This window comes from Ambystoma mexicanum, chromosome 7p, assembly GCF_040938575.1.
Source record: "Ambystoma mexicanum isolate Mex_15411 chromosome 7p, UKY_AmexF1_1, whole genome shotgun sequence".
In the NCBI taxonomy this organism is placed as follows: domain Eukaryota; kingdom Metazoa; phylum Chordata; class Amphibia; order Caudata; family Ambystomatidae; genus Ambystoma; species Ambystoma mexicanum.
Window position 1 is genome coordinate 446,224,845 of NC_090939.1, and position 16,500 is coordinate 446,241,344.

The 16,500-nt window shown below is 46.0% G+C and overlaps 1 protein-coding gene across 1 annotated transcript in view; it reads left to right on the top strand.

Annotated features, from left to right (window-relative positions):
- Nucleotides 1-16,500, top strand: part of LOC138526098 (suppressor of tumorigenicity 14 protein homolog) — a 1,040,494-nt gene that overhangs the window by 355,995 nt on the left and 667,999 nt on the right. Inside the window, exon 14 of the mRNA XM_069636455.1 lies at nucleotides 705-746. Within this exon, the coding sequence (XP_069492556.1) occupies nucleotides 705-746 (42 nt within the window). The remainder of the gene's footprint in view (nucleotides 1-704; nucleotides 747-16,500) is intronic.

The window sequence follows — 16,500 nt, forward strand, 5'->3', positions numbered from 1 at the left end:
TCAAAAAAGATTCCTTTCCCTTATCACGCCTCCCTCACACGTTGACCCTACCTACATCTGCGACCTCCACCCACCAAATTCCCTTACTGCTGCTATGAGGTGTTTGGGCACCTTGTAATGTGATGTTATAAATCACCAGTAATAAAAATACAGCAAGAAAGAATCATAACTTGTGTGGTATAGATGACCATGTGCTCGTTTGTTTTACGCGTTTCACATGTGTGCAGGTGTCTTGAACATGCAGAAGCTGTTCAGTTTCCAGAGGCTCTGACACTTGTTATTCCGGAATAAGTTATGCAAGTACCACCCTTCTCTGATGCTTGACTCTTACTTTTCCTCCTGTTCTACCTCACTCTTTCTTATCCTTTCCCCCTAGACTTGATCCTCTCCTCTTTCTTTAAATGATGTACTCATACCTTTAGCTTTGCCTCCTCCTTGCATCACTCACTCCTCCTACATCTTTATTTAAGAACTCGCATAAACCTGTTACCTCCTACCCCTCCCCTGCTAATCACTCACCAACTTCGAACCTAACAGGTGAAGCCCCACTGTCAGCCACCGCCTGTCCAGAGATTGTTCTCCATAAGCACCAGGCCAGCATGGCCGCTGCGTTCTCTCTTCCCAGTGTAACTCTAAACAACTGCGTCCTACTTCCAACCTGTTTACCTATATTTGTACAGTTCTAATCTTGTCATTATTTTCAGGTGACGAAAAGAAGCAATCAAGAAAAAGGTTATGCGTGCCGGGTAAGTGAAGGATCCATTTTGTTGACTAATTGAGAAAGGATGGCTGGAAATCAGAAAAAGAAAATTAAGGTTTAGCCAGCTTTTGGTGTTACACGTTCATGCCTTTGTTTTTCATTCGAGTAATCAGTTCAAAGGTAGTACCCCTTGACAAGGTAGCTTAAACGATTCAGCTATGAGGGCCCAACTCATGCTATTGTTTAACTATATAATCAACTTGATGTGGAAAAGGCATGATGTGGATTTACCCCACATAACTGTAGTGTACTGTGTATAAATAGACTGGTCGGTTTGGGGTCATCTTATCGCAGACATAATTCTGTGCACATTTTGCAGCCATACCTGTTCGTCTGTGCCTCCTCATTTTGGGTACTGGAATTCATGCCCCACCACGGCAAGTCATGTGGGATTCTCTGGCCCGCTACATGCCCTTTCTGTCTCCATTTTTCCTGCCCCTCACATCTCTCTATTTTCGCCCCTGCCATGTTTTCCCATTTCCCTCGCCCCTCTTCCATTCTTTCCTACCGACCACTGAACTTGCCATTTCTTAGGTAAACACTGAGAAACCATGTCTCCTTCTGTGGCAATACTTTTTTTCACGTTTTCATGTTGCTCTCTTGCTGTGGGAACGCCCTATTTAGTTCATGATCTCAGAAAAAGTAAAATACCAAAACTGCAGCCAGGAAGTCGGATACTTCCATAGATGTATTTATTTATTTATATGCAGAGAGGAACGGTGCTCTTTTGATCGCAATAGAGCGTACAATAGATAAGATATCACATTTGACGGGAAGCAGTGAACTACTTACAATGGGGTGACTTTGAGTGACATTCTGACCAGGTTATGGGGGGGGAGTAAATGGAACAGGCAGCAGGGCCAATAATTGGGTGTACTTACATAGATTAAGGACACACAACATTAGACATTTTTAACAGCAAGTATATGATATGGACAGCTATATTAGGGATGTGAGCATGATGTAAGAAGTGTTAGAGTGGAGGCAGAGAAAGTGAGTGACAGAGGCAGGATTGAAGTGGGGGGAAATTGTTAGTTCGAAGACAGATGAGAGGAAGGTTAAGAGGATAACAAGAAGGCAAGGAGGTAGGCTTTCAATTAGGCTTTGAACAAATGGGTGTGGACTTTTTCTCAGATGTCTGGCGGTAGAGAATTTGATGCAAGTGGAGCAAGAAGGGAGAAAGAGCGAAAGCAAGAGGAAGCACAGGAATGGTGAGTTACCACAAGGGTAGTGAAGGAGGCAGAGCTGAGATTACGTGAAGTCTTGTAGAGCTGGATAGAGGAGGACAGATACAGTGGTGCCGTACCAGGGATAGATGTGTGAACCAGGAGATGACATTTAAATCTGGCCCTGCTTTGCATCGTCAGTCATCCAGCCTGTTGACAGCAAGAGGAAGTAATTGTGAAGTGAGGAAGTTCAAAGAGAAAGAGAATGAAAATGATCTTGTCGAGAGGACAGGAAGCATAGTTGGGCAGACCAGAGGATGCTGGCACAGCAGTCCAGTTTATTGAAGACAAGAATGCAAATGCTTGGTGGTGCTGAAAGGAAGGAGGTACCTGATTTTCCTAATATTTAGGAGGTTGAGGCAAGCCACCTTGGCAGTTTTGGAAAGTAAAGAAGGTGTTAGAAGAGTCATAATTAACATCCAGGTTTCTAGCTGAAGAAGAGTATGGGAGAGTGTCTGGTTGGAACTGAATAGGGAGATGAGAGAGAGTATTTGGCAAGGAAGAAAAGCACCTTTGTTTTTGGCAGATTTTAACATCAGTGAGTGCAAAGTTATCCAATATTGAATGGCAGAGAGACAGTTTGAATTTTTGATAGGTATATCAAAGTAAAGTTCAAGAAAAGAGAAGAAGATTTGGGTGTTGCCGGTAAAGAGTTGGTACGAAAAACCAAAGGAGGAGACCAATCAGAGGAGGAGGGGGCGTGGCCACAGCGTGCTGAGACACCTGTGGTCCTCCATTTTGATTTTGTTGTTGCGCACGTGTAAACGTGTGCTGCTCGCTGATCATCATCATCATCAGCTCCTGCTGCTCCAGTGTGACCCGTGCCGGCGTGCCCCCACTGAAGGCCAGGATAGGCCAGCTGCAGTCTTGGTGAGTAGTGGGAGTCGTGTGGGGGGGGCCTGGGCCTCCGGTGCAGCACTGCCGCCGTCGGCGTGCCGCGCGGTGCGTGCTGCTGGCTGCAGTGCTAGGTGGTTTCGTTTTTATTGAAACCTGCCTGCCGCGCAGCCCGAGGACCCGGCGGCGACTCAGCAGGTGAGGGCACACGGCCACCGGAACGGCAGAGACATGTCTGTGCCGTGCCGGTGCCGTGGCCGTGTTTTTGCTGTACTGCCATTAGTGGGGCAAGCTAAGTGTTCTCCTGTAGTGGCTCGCAGGAGTGCCTTATTAGTGAAAACCATCATTGGTGTATTGCAGTTATAGTACGGCATTATTGTGCAAAGCATAGACAAGTGTGTTCTTTCAATGGTTGGCAATATTGGCCTAAAAGGGCAAACCCAGAATAGGTTTGTATTACACTTCTGTCATTTCTGAGAAAAGCTAAAACAGATGTACTCTTACAGTGAAAGGCAGCACTGGGATTTTTGGGAACAGCCACTACAAGTGTGTACTTACATTTACAGTATAGGCATTATTGGACAATGTCAATGTGATGCTGGAAATGCATCAGAGGGACAGGGCCTCTGAATCCTTGTCCTTTACTGCTTTTTATCGTGTGTTCTGTCGTGTTTTCTGCCCAGGAGTCCATGTGGGACTCCTGGCAGTGCAGCTCTCTCTTTTGGTTTGGTGAACAGACCCATGGGATACCCTTATGGCACCCATGGGTAGTGGTACAACCCTGTGCCCCTAGTGTATGTTTTTGGGCACCTGTGGGTGGCCCACAGAGCAGGGTATGGGCTGGTGGCAGCTCCATGCTGAATTTGACAGGTGCTCTGGGTGTCCTCCATTTTGGGATACCCAGGCCCTGCCATTGGGATCAGTTGATTCTTGATAGGAAACAAGATGGCCCCTGTGGCCTCTTGCTTTCTATTGCCTGTTACCTTGTTTTCCCAAAGTCCTGGGAAGCCCTGACTCTGTCCCTTCCCCCTGACTGACTGTTGGGTGGAAGTTCCATATATGGTGTTGTTGTGAAGGCCCAGCTAGACTGACTGGAGCCTTCCCAGTGACTGTATGTTGTGGGTACCTCCTGTGGGTGGGACCTGGGTGAATGGAGTGTGTGACCAATATACACTCCTTGTTGTGGTTGTCTGGTTTCTGGCATGAGAGACAAAGACTGAGACAGCCCTGCCCGAAACTGGCCTGAATGCAGTGTGTAGTGTTGAATGGCTGGGTACTTGTCCCAATCCACATTCCTTGTTGTGAGTGTCTGAAAGGGAGGAGTGTGGCCTGAATTCACTGTGTGCCTGATTGGCTGACTGACTGCATGAATGCCCTTCTGTATGATTGGCTGCTGAGTGTGTGCCAGCAGTGTGGATGAGAGACAGAATAGTATATCTGGGGACCTCTCACCACTGGTAATTGTTCAGAAGCGTTCAGAAGCTGAGTCTCCACTCTAAGAGTAACTGGAACTGCTGATCCTCGACGTCCAGCTGGAAGAAGAGGACTTGCTGTTGCACTTGCTTCGACCGATCTGAAAGCTGCCGAATTCGTCGAGGACTGACCCGAGAGAGGACCTGGTAAGGCGCCCTCTTCCCGTGCTCCAAGGGATCATCGAGCACCGCTACATTTTCGCCGAAGCCCCCTGGAAGTCAGACCCTCGAAAGGCTGCCGACCCGAGACGGGACCGCCGAGGAGATCGAAGTGAAGCACTAGGACATCGCCGCCGTCGAAGTCCATTGCCGTCGACCAGGGTTCGCAGGTTTGTGTAACCGCTGGAGGCCCGTCGAAGTTGTGTTGCCCAGCCGTGGGAACCACTTGACGCCGTGCCGCCGACGACCGGAGCCGTCCGCTCCTTGCCTAAGAACATTTGAATCGAAGGACTCCCTCGTCCGCACCGTCGACCGCTTTATCCTGCCGGAGAAAGTCGAGGACGACCAACGCGCCGAGGAGAAACCTACCGGTGGGTTTCCCGCCACCCGAAGACCACAAAGACTCGAACGACTCGACGCCCTTGCTGGGCCCCCGTCTCCACAATCTCTGACATTGTTACAGTATTGTTGATGCACTTTAATGAGATCTAATACAAAGGGGGGTACCACTTTAGAATTGTATATATTTGCCATTGTTGATTTTCCTAAGTACAAAGTGAGTTATTATGATAAGTGTACATAACCTTGAATATTGATTATATAAAGACTGTGTTCTAACCAATACAGTGTGTGGACATTCCTTTGTGGGGGCTTGGGGACTACACTGTACTTAAGAACCAGCCTGCATCACTTCCTGAGAAGCTAGGCCTTGATTGCTCGACCATAGCTACCGAATAGAGAATCTAGGCTGGGGTCCTCTGTGCCTCCCCTCTACCATATAGAGAGCAGAAGTACAGACCACCCCCTACCAGTCTTTACAGTCAAGACTATTGAATTCTTACCTTGTATGGTAGCATTGGCTTTATTGGGCAAAACCATAACAGGGCTGTCTTTATGGTTACAGTAGTGGCATTATTTGGCAAAGCAAAGACAAATATATCCTTACAATGGCTGGAAGTACTAGCCTTATTTGGCAAAACCAACATGGGTGTTTTCTTACAGTACTGGCATTATTGGGTAAAGAAAAGGTAGGTGGGTTCTTACAGTGGCTAGTATTATTAGACTTACTGGGCAAAAATATCATCGATGTGTTCTTAGAGACTTAGTACTGGAATTATTGGACACCCACATCAAGTGTATTCCTAAGGTTACTGGCAGTATTGCCCTTCATGGGCAAAGCCATCATGGCTGTGTTCTTACAGCTCTGGCATTATGGGCTAAAGACAAGGCAAGGCAAGGCATTCTGTCCCCCCCAGAATGTGATTTCGCTATGTAGTCCTGTTGAAATAACAGGGCAGATCCACATAAAGAGGGGATTGGGGTTCATACACTTCACGTGGCAACCTTGGACCTTGACACTGCTGCATATGATGATCCATTCTTGTGTGAAATGTCACAATACACTGATATCGTAACCATTTTTTTCTTAGGATACTGAGGGATAATGCTTTATGAGGCCACTTCCTGTGATGTCATGGTGGGGGTGTGGTCAAATGACATCACTTCCTGTGGGGTGTGGTCTAATGACATCACTTCCTGTGGGGTCGTGGTCAAATGACATCACTTCCTGTGATGTCACTATTGGGGGCGTGGCACTGTGATGTCACTTCCGCTACCCCTGGCATTTTGGTGATATAACGTCCCTGGGAGGAGATTAGTGCCCCATGAGCAGAAGTGTAGAGTGTAAAGAGGGGATGACCCAAGACAGTGCTTTATGGAACACCAACAGTTGAGAGGCATTGTTGTTCCAGGAGACAGAGAATTGGTAAGGCACTAGGCAAGGGCTTGAGCGTGACGCCCACATTAATTAAGGAGATTACAGTGTTTGATAGTGTCATAGAGAGTGGACAGGTCAAGGTGAATTAGGGTTCAGGATCGGTTGGATGCTTAGCAGAGGTGATGAAGTTGAAGACATTGATGAGAGCAGTTTCTGTGTAGTGACATGAGCAGAAACCTACTTGTAGGGGTTCTCGAAGGTTGAGCATGTCTATGAAATTGGTAAGACAGTTAAACGCGACCCTTTCCATCACTTTATAAATAGTAGTGCGTAAGGAGAGACACAGGGCAAATGTTCACCGGCAGATTCGGGTCAACCCCTTGCCTTTTTAGGAGAGGGTTGACCATGGTCATTTTGAAAATAGTGGGAAAACAAGCAGAGCTGAAGGGATAGGTTGAAGAGTTCAGTGAGGTGAGAGGCCACTAAAGGGGCAATAAATAGGTTTGACTAGCTGAAGAGCAAGAGGGTCTGGTGGGGCACAATAGGGGTTAGCCGTCATCAGTGGAGATAGGACTTCTTCAGTATTAGTGTGATTAAAGTGAGAGATAGAAGCAGAGGATGATGGTAGAATAGGCGGAGTGTAGAATGAAGGAGAAGGAAGTGTGAGGAAGGTCAGCAGAGAGTTTCTATTTTTGGAAATGTTTGCAGTAAAGTATTCAGCAAGGTCAATAGCTGTGAGGATGGAGTTGATAATCATAGGTTTAAGAGGAGTGAGTTTAGAGTGGCTTGTATCTGGCGTGGACGGTTGCACTGAGAGTCGATGATGGCGAGGTAGAATTGCATTTTTGCTCTATCAAGAGAGGACTTGAGAGAGTTCAGGGTAGAGTTGCAGGTCCTCATGCAAGTAGGTATGCCTCGATTTAAGCTGCAGCCGGAACATATCTGTGCAGAGACAGTATATGAACGCGGTCACCCATGGTTATGGACATTGAGATTTAGGGGTGAAAGTTAGCCTGGGGAAGGTTATGTTACCAACACTTGTAAAGCACATTGGTCACCCAAAGACATCATGGCGCTATACCCTAAGTAATGTACGCACTGGTTGAGCACCCACAAGAAACTAAAAAATAAATATTTTCAAGGCCCTCTGAAAAGAGAATAGACAAAGCACGGCCTCGAACCCGAGAGAGCCTACACCTAGGGACTGAGATAGTCAAAGAAGACTGGGAGTGCAATGCTCTTGGGGGAGATAAGGGCAAAGCTTCACCTGAAGATATTCTGCCCCATTTTTTGTAAAAGGCTCTGTGCACCAAGGTGAGGGACTAAACCTCACACGTTGCTCAACTGGGAGCCAATGGAGCTTCCGAAGAATGAGAGTCATATGGGCACCATGTGGGGGCGAAAAACCGTTCTAGGAGCCATGTTTTTCAGCAGCTTGAGAAGGTGGAGAAAATAGTGCGGTGCAGCCAAATAAAGCGCATTACAATAATCAATTCCACTGATTACCAGAGAGGAGACTACATGGGCCTGAATTTTAAAAGGAATAAAATGCAAAACCTTGCGTAGTGTCCGCAGCTTGAAATTACCCTTTTGACAAGTGGCTGGCTCCTGATCCAGCATGGATAAAAAGAACATAATCTTGATGCCTAGTTCTTTAACGGATGAAACAGGTGTTGGAAAAGGGCCAAACAAGCGGGCCAGAACTCCAGGGTCCAGAACAGAGAAGGATAAGCTGTACCAACCATCAGCACTTCTGTCTTCTCTCCGTTCAACGTAAGCCAGTTCCTGGCCATCCATCCACCCGCAGCCTCCAGGCAACTCCTCAGCCAAACAGCTGTAACAGGCTGAGACAGATCGAGCCACATAAAAATCAGTGTGTTGTCGGCATAGGAGTAGCACATAAAGTCATGTGTGTGGATGATGCCAAGAAGCGGCTGAATGTAAACATTGAACATAGTGGGAGACAACGAGGAGCCCTGAGTGACTCCACATAACAGAGGTACATGTTGGGACTGAAAAGGTGGCAGAGAAATAGATTGTGAGCGCCCCGCCAAAAAAGAAGCAAAACCTATCCAGATAAGCCAGCAGAAGAGAGACGGAAGAGCAAGGTGGGGTGGTCCACAGTGTCAAATACAGCCGAAAAAGATTGAATAAAATAAGGGCACCCACCCCCCGGTCCACTAAGTGTGTCAAATCTTCAACCACTGACACCAAGACTGATTCAGTACCTCGGCCCGGGTGAAAACCCGATTGAAAGTGGTCAAAGAAAGAAGATAGTTAAAGAAAGGAGCAGAGAATGAGGCATATAGTAGGGATTGGAAACTGGAGAAGGCAGTAATAGCGTAAGAGGCATCTGGTGTGAAGGGGGAGAGTGAGAACTGTGGATCAGAGAGAAAGGGAAGAATAGCATAAGGATTAAATGTTCTTTTAGTAATAGGTGAGGCAAGTGGTGAGGAGAGGTTAGAGGGTAGAAAAGCTATCATGGTGGAAACAATGGAGTTATCAGATATGAATGGTGTAACAATAGAATTAGTGGCTGAGAGAGAGGCGGAGATGAATAATAGATCCAAAGAGTTACCCTCAGTGTCGGTTGGTAGGTTATGGATAGAATGTAGAGCGTGGTCCCTACGAAAGACTGAAGTTCAGATTTCTCAGAAATGGTTGGAGAGGGAAGGTTAAAGTCACTGTGGCAAGCCAGAAGAAGGACTTTGGCCAGAAGACCTTTTTTTGACAGTAGTTTATTTAAGTTAAAAGAACACGCCTCACTGTCCCTATTACTAAAAGGGATTTCCATTCCTAACCAAACTAAACTAAGTTGCTTGTCTATAGCCCAAACCAATAATAGTCCTGGGTCTGAGCCTATCCACTAAACTGGTTCTACCACTTAGCAAACACTTAAAAGAAAACAGGTTGAATGCCCTGCCCTCTTGTTTCCTCACAAAGGTATATCTGGCTGTCCCCGGAATCCCTCTGTAATCTGGATCCAGTGTTTAGAAGTAAATAAAAAAAAGTTCTACTCGAAGAAAACAGTTCTTGTCAGACTATCAAAAAAGTTCTCCTAAGTTTGAATCAAAAAGTCTCAAGTTCCTCAAAAAACAAAAGTCCAAACTTATTTAGGTGGAGGCATGTTCCCCTACTGCCTCACTGCCAAGTTGGTCGATCTCTCCCCCGTTTCACCTTGTTGTGGGTGCCTCTGTGCTCCTTTGATATCTGTTTTCTTACTCTCCCTGTTGTGTACATGTGTTTTCTTTGGGGTCCCCTGACCCAATGTCTTGCTTACTTCTTCAAAGCCTCATCATGAGTTGGGCGGTATCTGGGCTGTAATACCGCCCAACTTTATTAGCGTTAGCACCCACTGGTCCAGCACTAATGTCGCTGGATCACGGGTTGGACACATACTGTAAGTCCCCATTCCCCATTGGTGGACCCGATGGGGAATTTTCAGTGCAATTACGTGCGGTAATACCGCCAACGGTAATTGCACTGAAAATTGGCATTATTCTGGCGTGTTTACCCCAGCTGTGAGCTGTGGCTAAACACGTCAGACTTGTGATAGGGCCAGCCCTTAAATGCAATGTTAATACCATTACCGCTGCATTTTAAAGGCTACCGCCCAACTCGTGATGAGGCCCTTAGAGTTCCTGTGACTACTCTCGCCTTCTGGCTCTCTTAGCTTTCATGGGTCCCTGTGACCCTTCTGGAGGTTTCTGCTGTTCAGGTTTCTTGGGCTACCATAACCCTTAGATTTGTTTTGTTCTCTCTTATGTGACCCTTGGATGGGGCTAGGGTAGTACTTCCCTCTTCCCTGCTCTTTCTCACCTTTTTTTTCCTCCCTCCGACATGGGAAACCCATGCACCTATTGTGTTGCAGTGCTTGCTCCAGTGAGGGTCTGTCTACGGGGTTGGCTCTTGGTCTGAGAGTGGAGGACCCCGTAGACCCTTTGGTCCTGGGCTCGGTGTCCTTTTGCAGGCACTGTGCCCACCACGTCCAGTACATTGTAGCGCATCCAGGTATGGATTGCTTTGCATAGCCTTTGGCTCTCAGGCCTTGCACTCTTCCTTGCTTGGCAGACGGTGTCTCCCTTGGTTGTCCATCTCCTTCGATGCTACAGCCGGCTCCCCTGGTCTGTGCGGCTCTGACCCTTGCCGACATTCTCATGTCTGAGTCTTGCCTCAGCATTGGGATTCTCATCCTCCTTTCAAAGGTTGTTGGCCCTTTATTCTTCCTCCGATATTCAAAAGGGGAATCTCGCTCAACACCAGCTGTAAAGCAAGCAGAAAGCTCAACATTACGAGCAGACACATAGAGGAACTTTCAGTGTTAACTAGCACCAAAAACATAGATGTATTATCAACATTACCATGAGCAAAACACAGAGGTAATGTCAGTATTTCTTACTATCATGTAGGCAGATAATACCCTAGGTATAGAGAGTTCTCCATGGGAATGGGAGACCTTGTCCCCTAAAGGGGAGTCACTCCCAGTGAGGTCCCGCTTTCCCAAAACCCTAAACAGGATTTTGCAGAGTGGGCTCATCTCCCTAGCGTCAAAAGGGGTGGCTCCCCCTAGGGAAAAATGGATGAATTCCTCAAATTCATCACATCACCTAAGAGAATGAGGTGATGTTTAGTGAAAAGAGTGGGTGCAGCAGAAAGGAAGGCAAAAGCAAAGGCTCATAGGCAAAGAGGCTGGTCTATGGCTGGTCTTCACCCTTTACTGTTCCGCCCATTACTGCCTTAACTGGGATGCCCATAAAATATGACTTCCAGTTCTGCAGTCTCAGAAGTGTTGTTAAATATGCTGAGGGAATTCTTACTTTTCTTCTCATGGAGCCCACCCTCCAATTCATGTGGAAAGATTGTAGGGCTCATTGTGAATTTCCTGGTATCCCTAGGGCAATTCTCGCTGGATACCAGGCAACTACCGTACTGTCTCCACCACCCGATAGAGCACCCAATAGAGCAGTGCAGACGCTGATAACTCTCCATTCCAGGACTCCATGGAATGGGGTTGCCCGAATCACCGGCACCGTTAGTAACAGTGCCAGTGATTCAGGCAATCATCTGCCGGCGTAGGCCTGATCTACTGGCAGACTTGGAGTTGGCCGGTCCATATAGGTGCCTGTATGCGTTGTTACCGGCACCTTATTTCCGCACCAGCCAACTCGTAATGAGGGTATGTGCCTTTTTTAAATCAAGTTGCTATTTTGTCTAGCGTTTTGTTCTCATTCTCCTTCATCTCTTAAGCACACCGGAGCACAAAGGCAAGGAAATCCTCACTTGGCCATACCAATTGCATGCCTGGAGGTCATGTCGGCCTGGGGTGCATGCATGCACAAGGTAGGAGCACTACAGGATGTTTGAAGCAGCATTATTCTATCGGACCACCGAATTTAAATTGTTTTGCAAAACGAAAAAGAAGATCATTATTTTACTGCTGACATCATCTGGAATGCTGCGCTTTTTACTGCCCCTTTGATTTCCCTCCTGTATGGACTTTGAATTTGCGTTTTCTTTCCACTAATGCACATTCTTTTGTGCTGCTGCCAGCCATGCAGCACTTACATCATGGCTGCTGCCTTAGCCTAGCAGGAAAGGTTGCTGGTCTGCCTTTCCTGCATGCATGCTTCCTCATGTGATTGGACACAGCTGCCTTTCTTTGCCCAATCAGGGACCGGCAGGCTTTAGCCAGCCCCCCACCTAAGGCCCAAAATGAAGGCCCCTGTCTGCTCCCTGTCCACTTCCAGGATTCTCCCAGGTGAGATGCTGCCCTCCCTGTTGTATTGCTTGCACCCATTGATTTTGACATTCTGCATCTTTGTGCTGTGACTGCCCTGCAACATGGGGTTAGGCTCCACTAATGTGCCCATTGATTTTGACTTTCTGCATCTTTGTGCTGTGGCCAACCTGCAACATGGGTTAGGCTTTACTAATGTGCCCACTGATTTTGACTTTCTGCATCTTTATGCAGTGGCTGCCCTGCAACATGGGGTTAGACTCTACTAATGTGCCCATTGATTTTGTCTTTCTGCATCTCTGTGTAGTAGCCGCCCTGTAACATGGGTTGAGGCTCCATGATTATGCTCACCTTAAACTCTTTTTGCACTTTGTTTGTGATGTAATTACCTCTGTAAGTTTCTCTTTGATGTAATCGCTTCCTTTCTGTAACCTGAAGCACTGTAACCAATCTTTTAAGCTCAAGCGCGTAGATACCTCAGGGTTTTGTGTGCTATATAAATAAATAAATTAAATAAATAAATAATAGGTGGAAGAATTCTACCACATGTCCATTTTACCTAACACTTGACTTCCATTTTGTTTATTATAGATCTCATTTGCCTCCAAATTTATTCCAGAAGTATTTTGACTTTCAAAATCATGGAATGATTGACACATTTTTTGGCTTGGAATTGTACAACATCCTGTCGAAAACGTTAACTAAAGCACAGGTGGCAAGTAAAAACGCCTGCTAGAGCCAGGCTGATAAGGATTTTGTCATCTTAAGCATCTGACACCTACACCTTGCTATACGCTTGAAGGCTGACTGTTGGCCGGCAGCATTGTGTATGCATTTAAGCAGGCTACTTTGCACAATAAGTGAGATCCTAAACCCACTACTTCCTTCTCATAAAATTACCAAAGGGTTAGTAATGCCCTTGATTATCTTACTCATGTAACTACCAATTTGACTCTATTTAAACATAAAAAAGGGAACTAGTTTACTAAAACACTCATGGTTCCCAAGGATCTTAAAAAAACACTGCAGGTCAAATGCTGATATTCATGTCATGAAGCCACCAGTTTTAAATACAAATATCCTTTTTAAAATATTCAAGCTAGATTTGCAAAGAAAGAGCATTACACTCCTAGAATTGAATGGGCCATTTTAGCTAACAAGCCAAAGTGCCCACACCAGTAGCCACCCCCTTCAGTTTAGAGGCACTGAGCAATGCACAGGGTGTATGGAAATTACCACGAATGCATGAATCTTTGTTCCAGGAAATCGCCTTTGCGGGCAGTATTGTTCGTACATAACTGTATCAATCCAAGACAGACAGCGTTCAAGGGTGCAGACAACCACATACCATTTTCACCTTCATTAAGGAGCATCAATGCTGGATAGACTGAAATACTTGCAATTGGAGCCTTGGGGAATGTTTAGCAAACATCCTCAATGTTGTGTTGTGTTTAAAAAGCATGAAAACAATTCTACCAGAAACGTGAGAATATACCTTTCCAGCTAACAAGCCATACATGCCCCTACAGACCCAGTAGGCATCCCTGAAAAATCACCTCAGTCAGAGCACATGAGCAATGCATTGTTGGCATGCAACAGGGACGTCATTTCACCAAAATGCGAGGGGTAGCGGAAGTGAAATCACATGACCCTTGACCTCTCGTGACATCACAGGAAGTGATGTCATTTGACCCCGCCCTCTAGTGACATCACAGGAAGAGATGGCACATGACCTTCAGATGCATTTAACACCCGTGTTTCCAGACACTCTCATTTCAGCCAGATATAGGAACCGAGGCACAGAGGGAGGTGTGATTTGTCCACGATCACACATTAGGGGAATGTCTTTTTCCAGATTCGATGTGGGTCTATATTGAAAACATACATAATGCAGTACTTGTAACAGTGTAACCGAAATCTCTAACGTAGGCTACCGCTAGTGTATGAAACATCTATGGATTAATGGACACAGAAGTACTCGTTAGCTGTGTCATTGATGTGTTAAACAAGCTAAAAATCACTGACCTGGGCAGGCATGCGCTGTTTTTACCCAGGTGCAAAATGGCTGAAAATTCAATTATTGACCAGGATTTAGTATCAACAAAATTCCCTAGTTATAAATGTATCTATGAGTCAGCTACCACTACAATAGAAGACATCTATTCTGCAGATGCAAGCTGAGGCCATCTGTCTCCGTGTGCATTTATCTTTCAGTTATGTGACAAGCAACCATATGCTGTCTCCCACAACTCAGAGCCGAACATAACACCTTAATGCTCTGGGCTATGATACATGACTCTTCTTCAATCTTTTTTAACTGGGTGAGCTGTGGGGAGGGGTGCGAGCTGCACTTCCCTCAAGAGTGGGGTTCACTGCATCTCAGATTTTCAGAGATCTATGTATGAGGTGTGCTATTCAATGACCCTCCCAGGACCAGCCCGTGAATGAAGATTCCACAAAGTCCTTTCCAAGTAGGAGTTTGAGAGGGGAGTGGTGGCGCACTCCATGACTTTCTAACTTCTGAGACTCTGTGTCCCGCTCTTACTTTCCTAAACAGTGTTGCACCAGTGCAGGGTCCTGATCAAGTTTGCAGCCCCTCTCAACCATCCACATCACACTTTGGGGGCCCTAGCCCCCCCCCAAGCTCCTTAAAAAAGCACGGGGCACGCCACATCCCAGGTTGGCCCGGCCACTCCATTTGTTGACTGTCCATGAAGATTATGTCGCTGCAGGGGCATGCACTACCCCAAATGAAAAAAGTAAATATTTTTTTAATCAAAGCTTAAATATTTCACCTAGTGTAGAAAGAAGGGGGCAGTGCCTGGTTCCCAAATATGCCAGCAGCCAGTGGTGGTTGGTGACTTGTTTTATTGGAGGGTGTAAATATTTGCCACAAGTATGCGATTGCGAGCGAGCATAGCGAGCGGGCCCGAACTAACGGAATTGGGTTTAGGGGAATCAGCTGGTTTCTTCCCCCTCCCGTGTGAAATTGTTTTCAATAATGGGTTAAAATGGTGGATTAAACAGCACACTTTTTGTGAAAATTTGGGTAAAAGACCAGGCAGTTTGCAATCGGTTTTGAGGGTGTGGGGGTAACTCATGAAAAAAAGTAAAATAGATGCAAGTCACCAAAAGTGCACAAGCACAGTGCCCAATGCATGGTCATGCCGGTCCCTGCAATATCTTCCAGTATAAAAAAAAACATTTTCATGCTGGATGTGCCCATACATTTCCATGCTGGATCCACCAACATATGCTAGTATTCCCATATAAGAACATACTCATATTGGCTTAGTGATTTTTTTTATAGTATCATTACTAGCACTAGGCACAAATCTGGGTCTGCCAATATATGCCAGTACTCCTATGTAAGAAAATACTGCTGTTGGTTTGGCCATGAAAAGTGACATGTCACAATAAGAAAACGTGTCCAAACTAATTCCAATATAAGCCAGTCTAGAACCATGAGAACACTTATCATCCTTGCTTCATCATAGATGCTCAATTAATAAAAGGTCATATTAATAAACGGTCATGCTACAGTAAGAAAAATACAGGCCTCTACACCAAAATTTCAGTGTAGCAGGGTAATACTACATATCATGCTTGCTTTATCAAAGATGCGGAGTAATAAATGTCATGCCACAGTAAGCAATGGCTAGACTGGCTGTACCAAAATTCCAGTCTAGCCAGGTAACGACACACATGAACATGGCTTTGCCCAAAAATTACAGTAAAACCTGCAAAGCCAATAAAGGATGTGTCAAAAATGTACACACACACACACACACACACACACACACACCCACCGACCCACACAAACAGATTCATCCCCTTTCACACACACGTACATCTCCTCTCTGATTCAGTCACACTGCATTCACCACATTAGCATGCACCCACCCAACCAGAACATTCACACACACTTTCACATTCATACCCATTCACCCACCAGTCACTCACCCATATATCTTCTCTCACATACACTCACACTGGTACCCACCCACCCAGAATATTTACACACACACACACACACACACACACACACACACACACATCCACTTGCACTGCATTCTCCACACAGACATGTACCCATCCAGAACTTTGAAACACACTATCACATTAATACTCAGTCACTCACTCATACACCTTCTCTTACATCCACTCTCGTTGCATTCTCTACACAGGCACACACCCACTCAGCCACCCAGAACATTCAAACACCCACTATCACATTCCGACTCATTCACCCACCAGTCACTCACTCATACACCTTCTCTTACATCCACTCTGACTGCATTCTCCACAGAGGCACACACCCACCCAGAAAATTCAAACACACACACTATAACATTTCCTCTCTTTCATCCACCACTCACTGACCCATACCACATACATACATCTGGCACACATGCAAGATACACATCACATTTTTTTTAAAAGCCTTCTTACCTGTTTTTTCAGCTTCAGTATGTCACTCCAGGCCAATCTCGGCTCTTCCGTGTTGCTCACAGACAGGAACCAGAAAGCTGGGAGAGCATCCTGGTTCCTGTATATGAGCCCCGAGAAGGGGTTGGAGCTGAACGTGGCTTGTG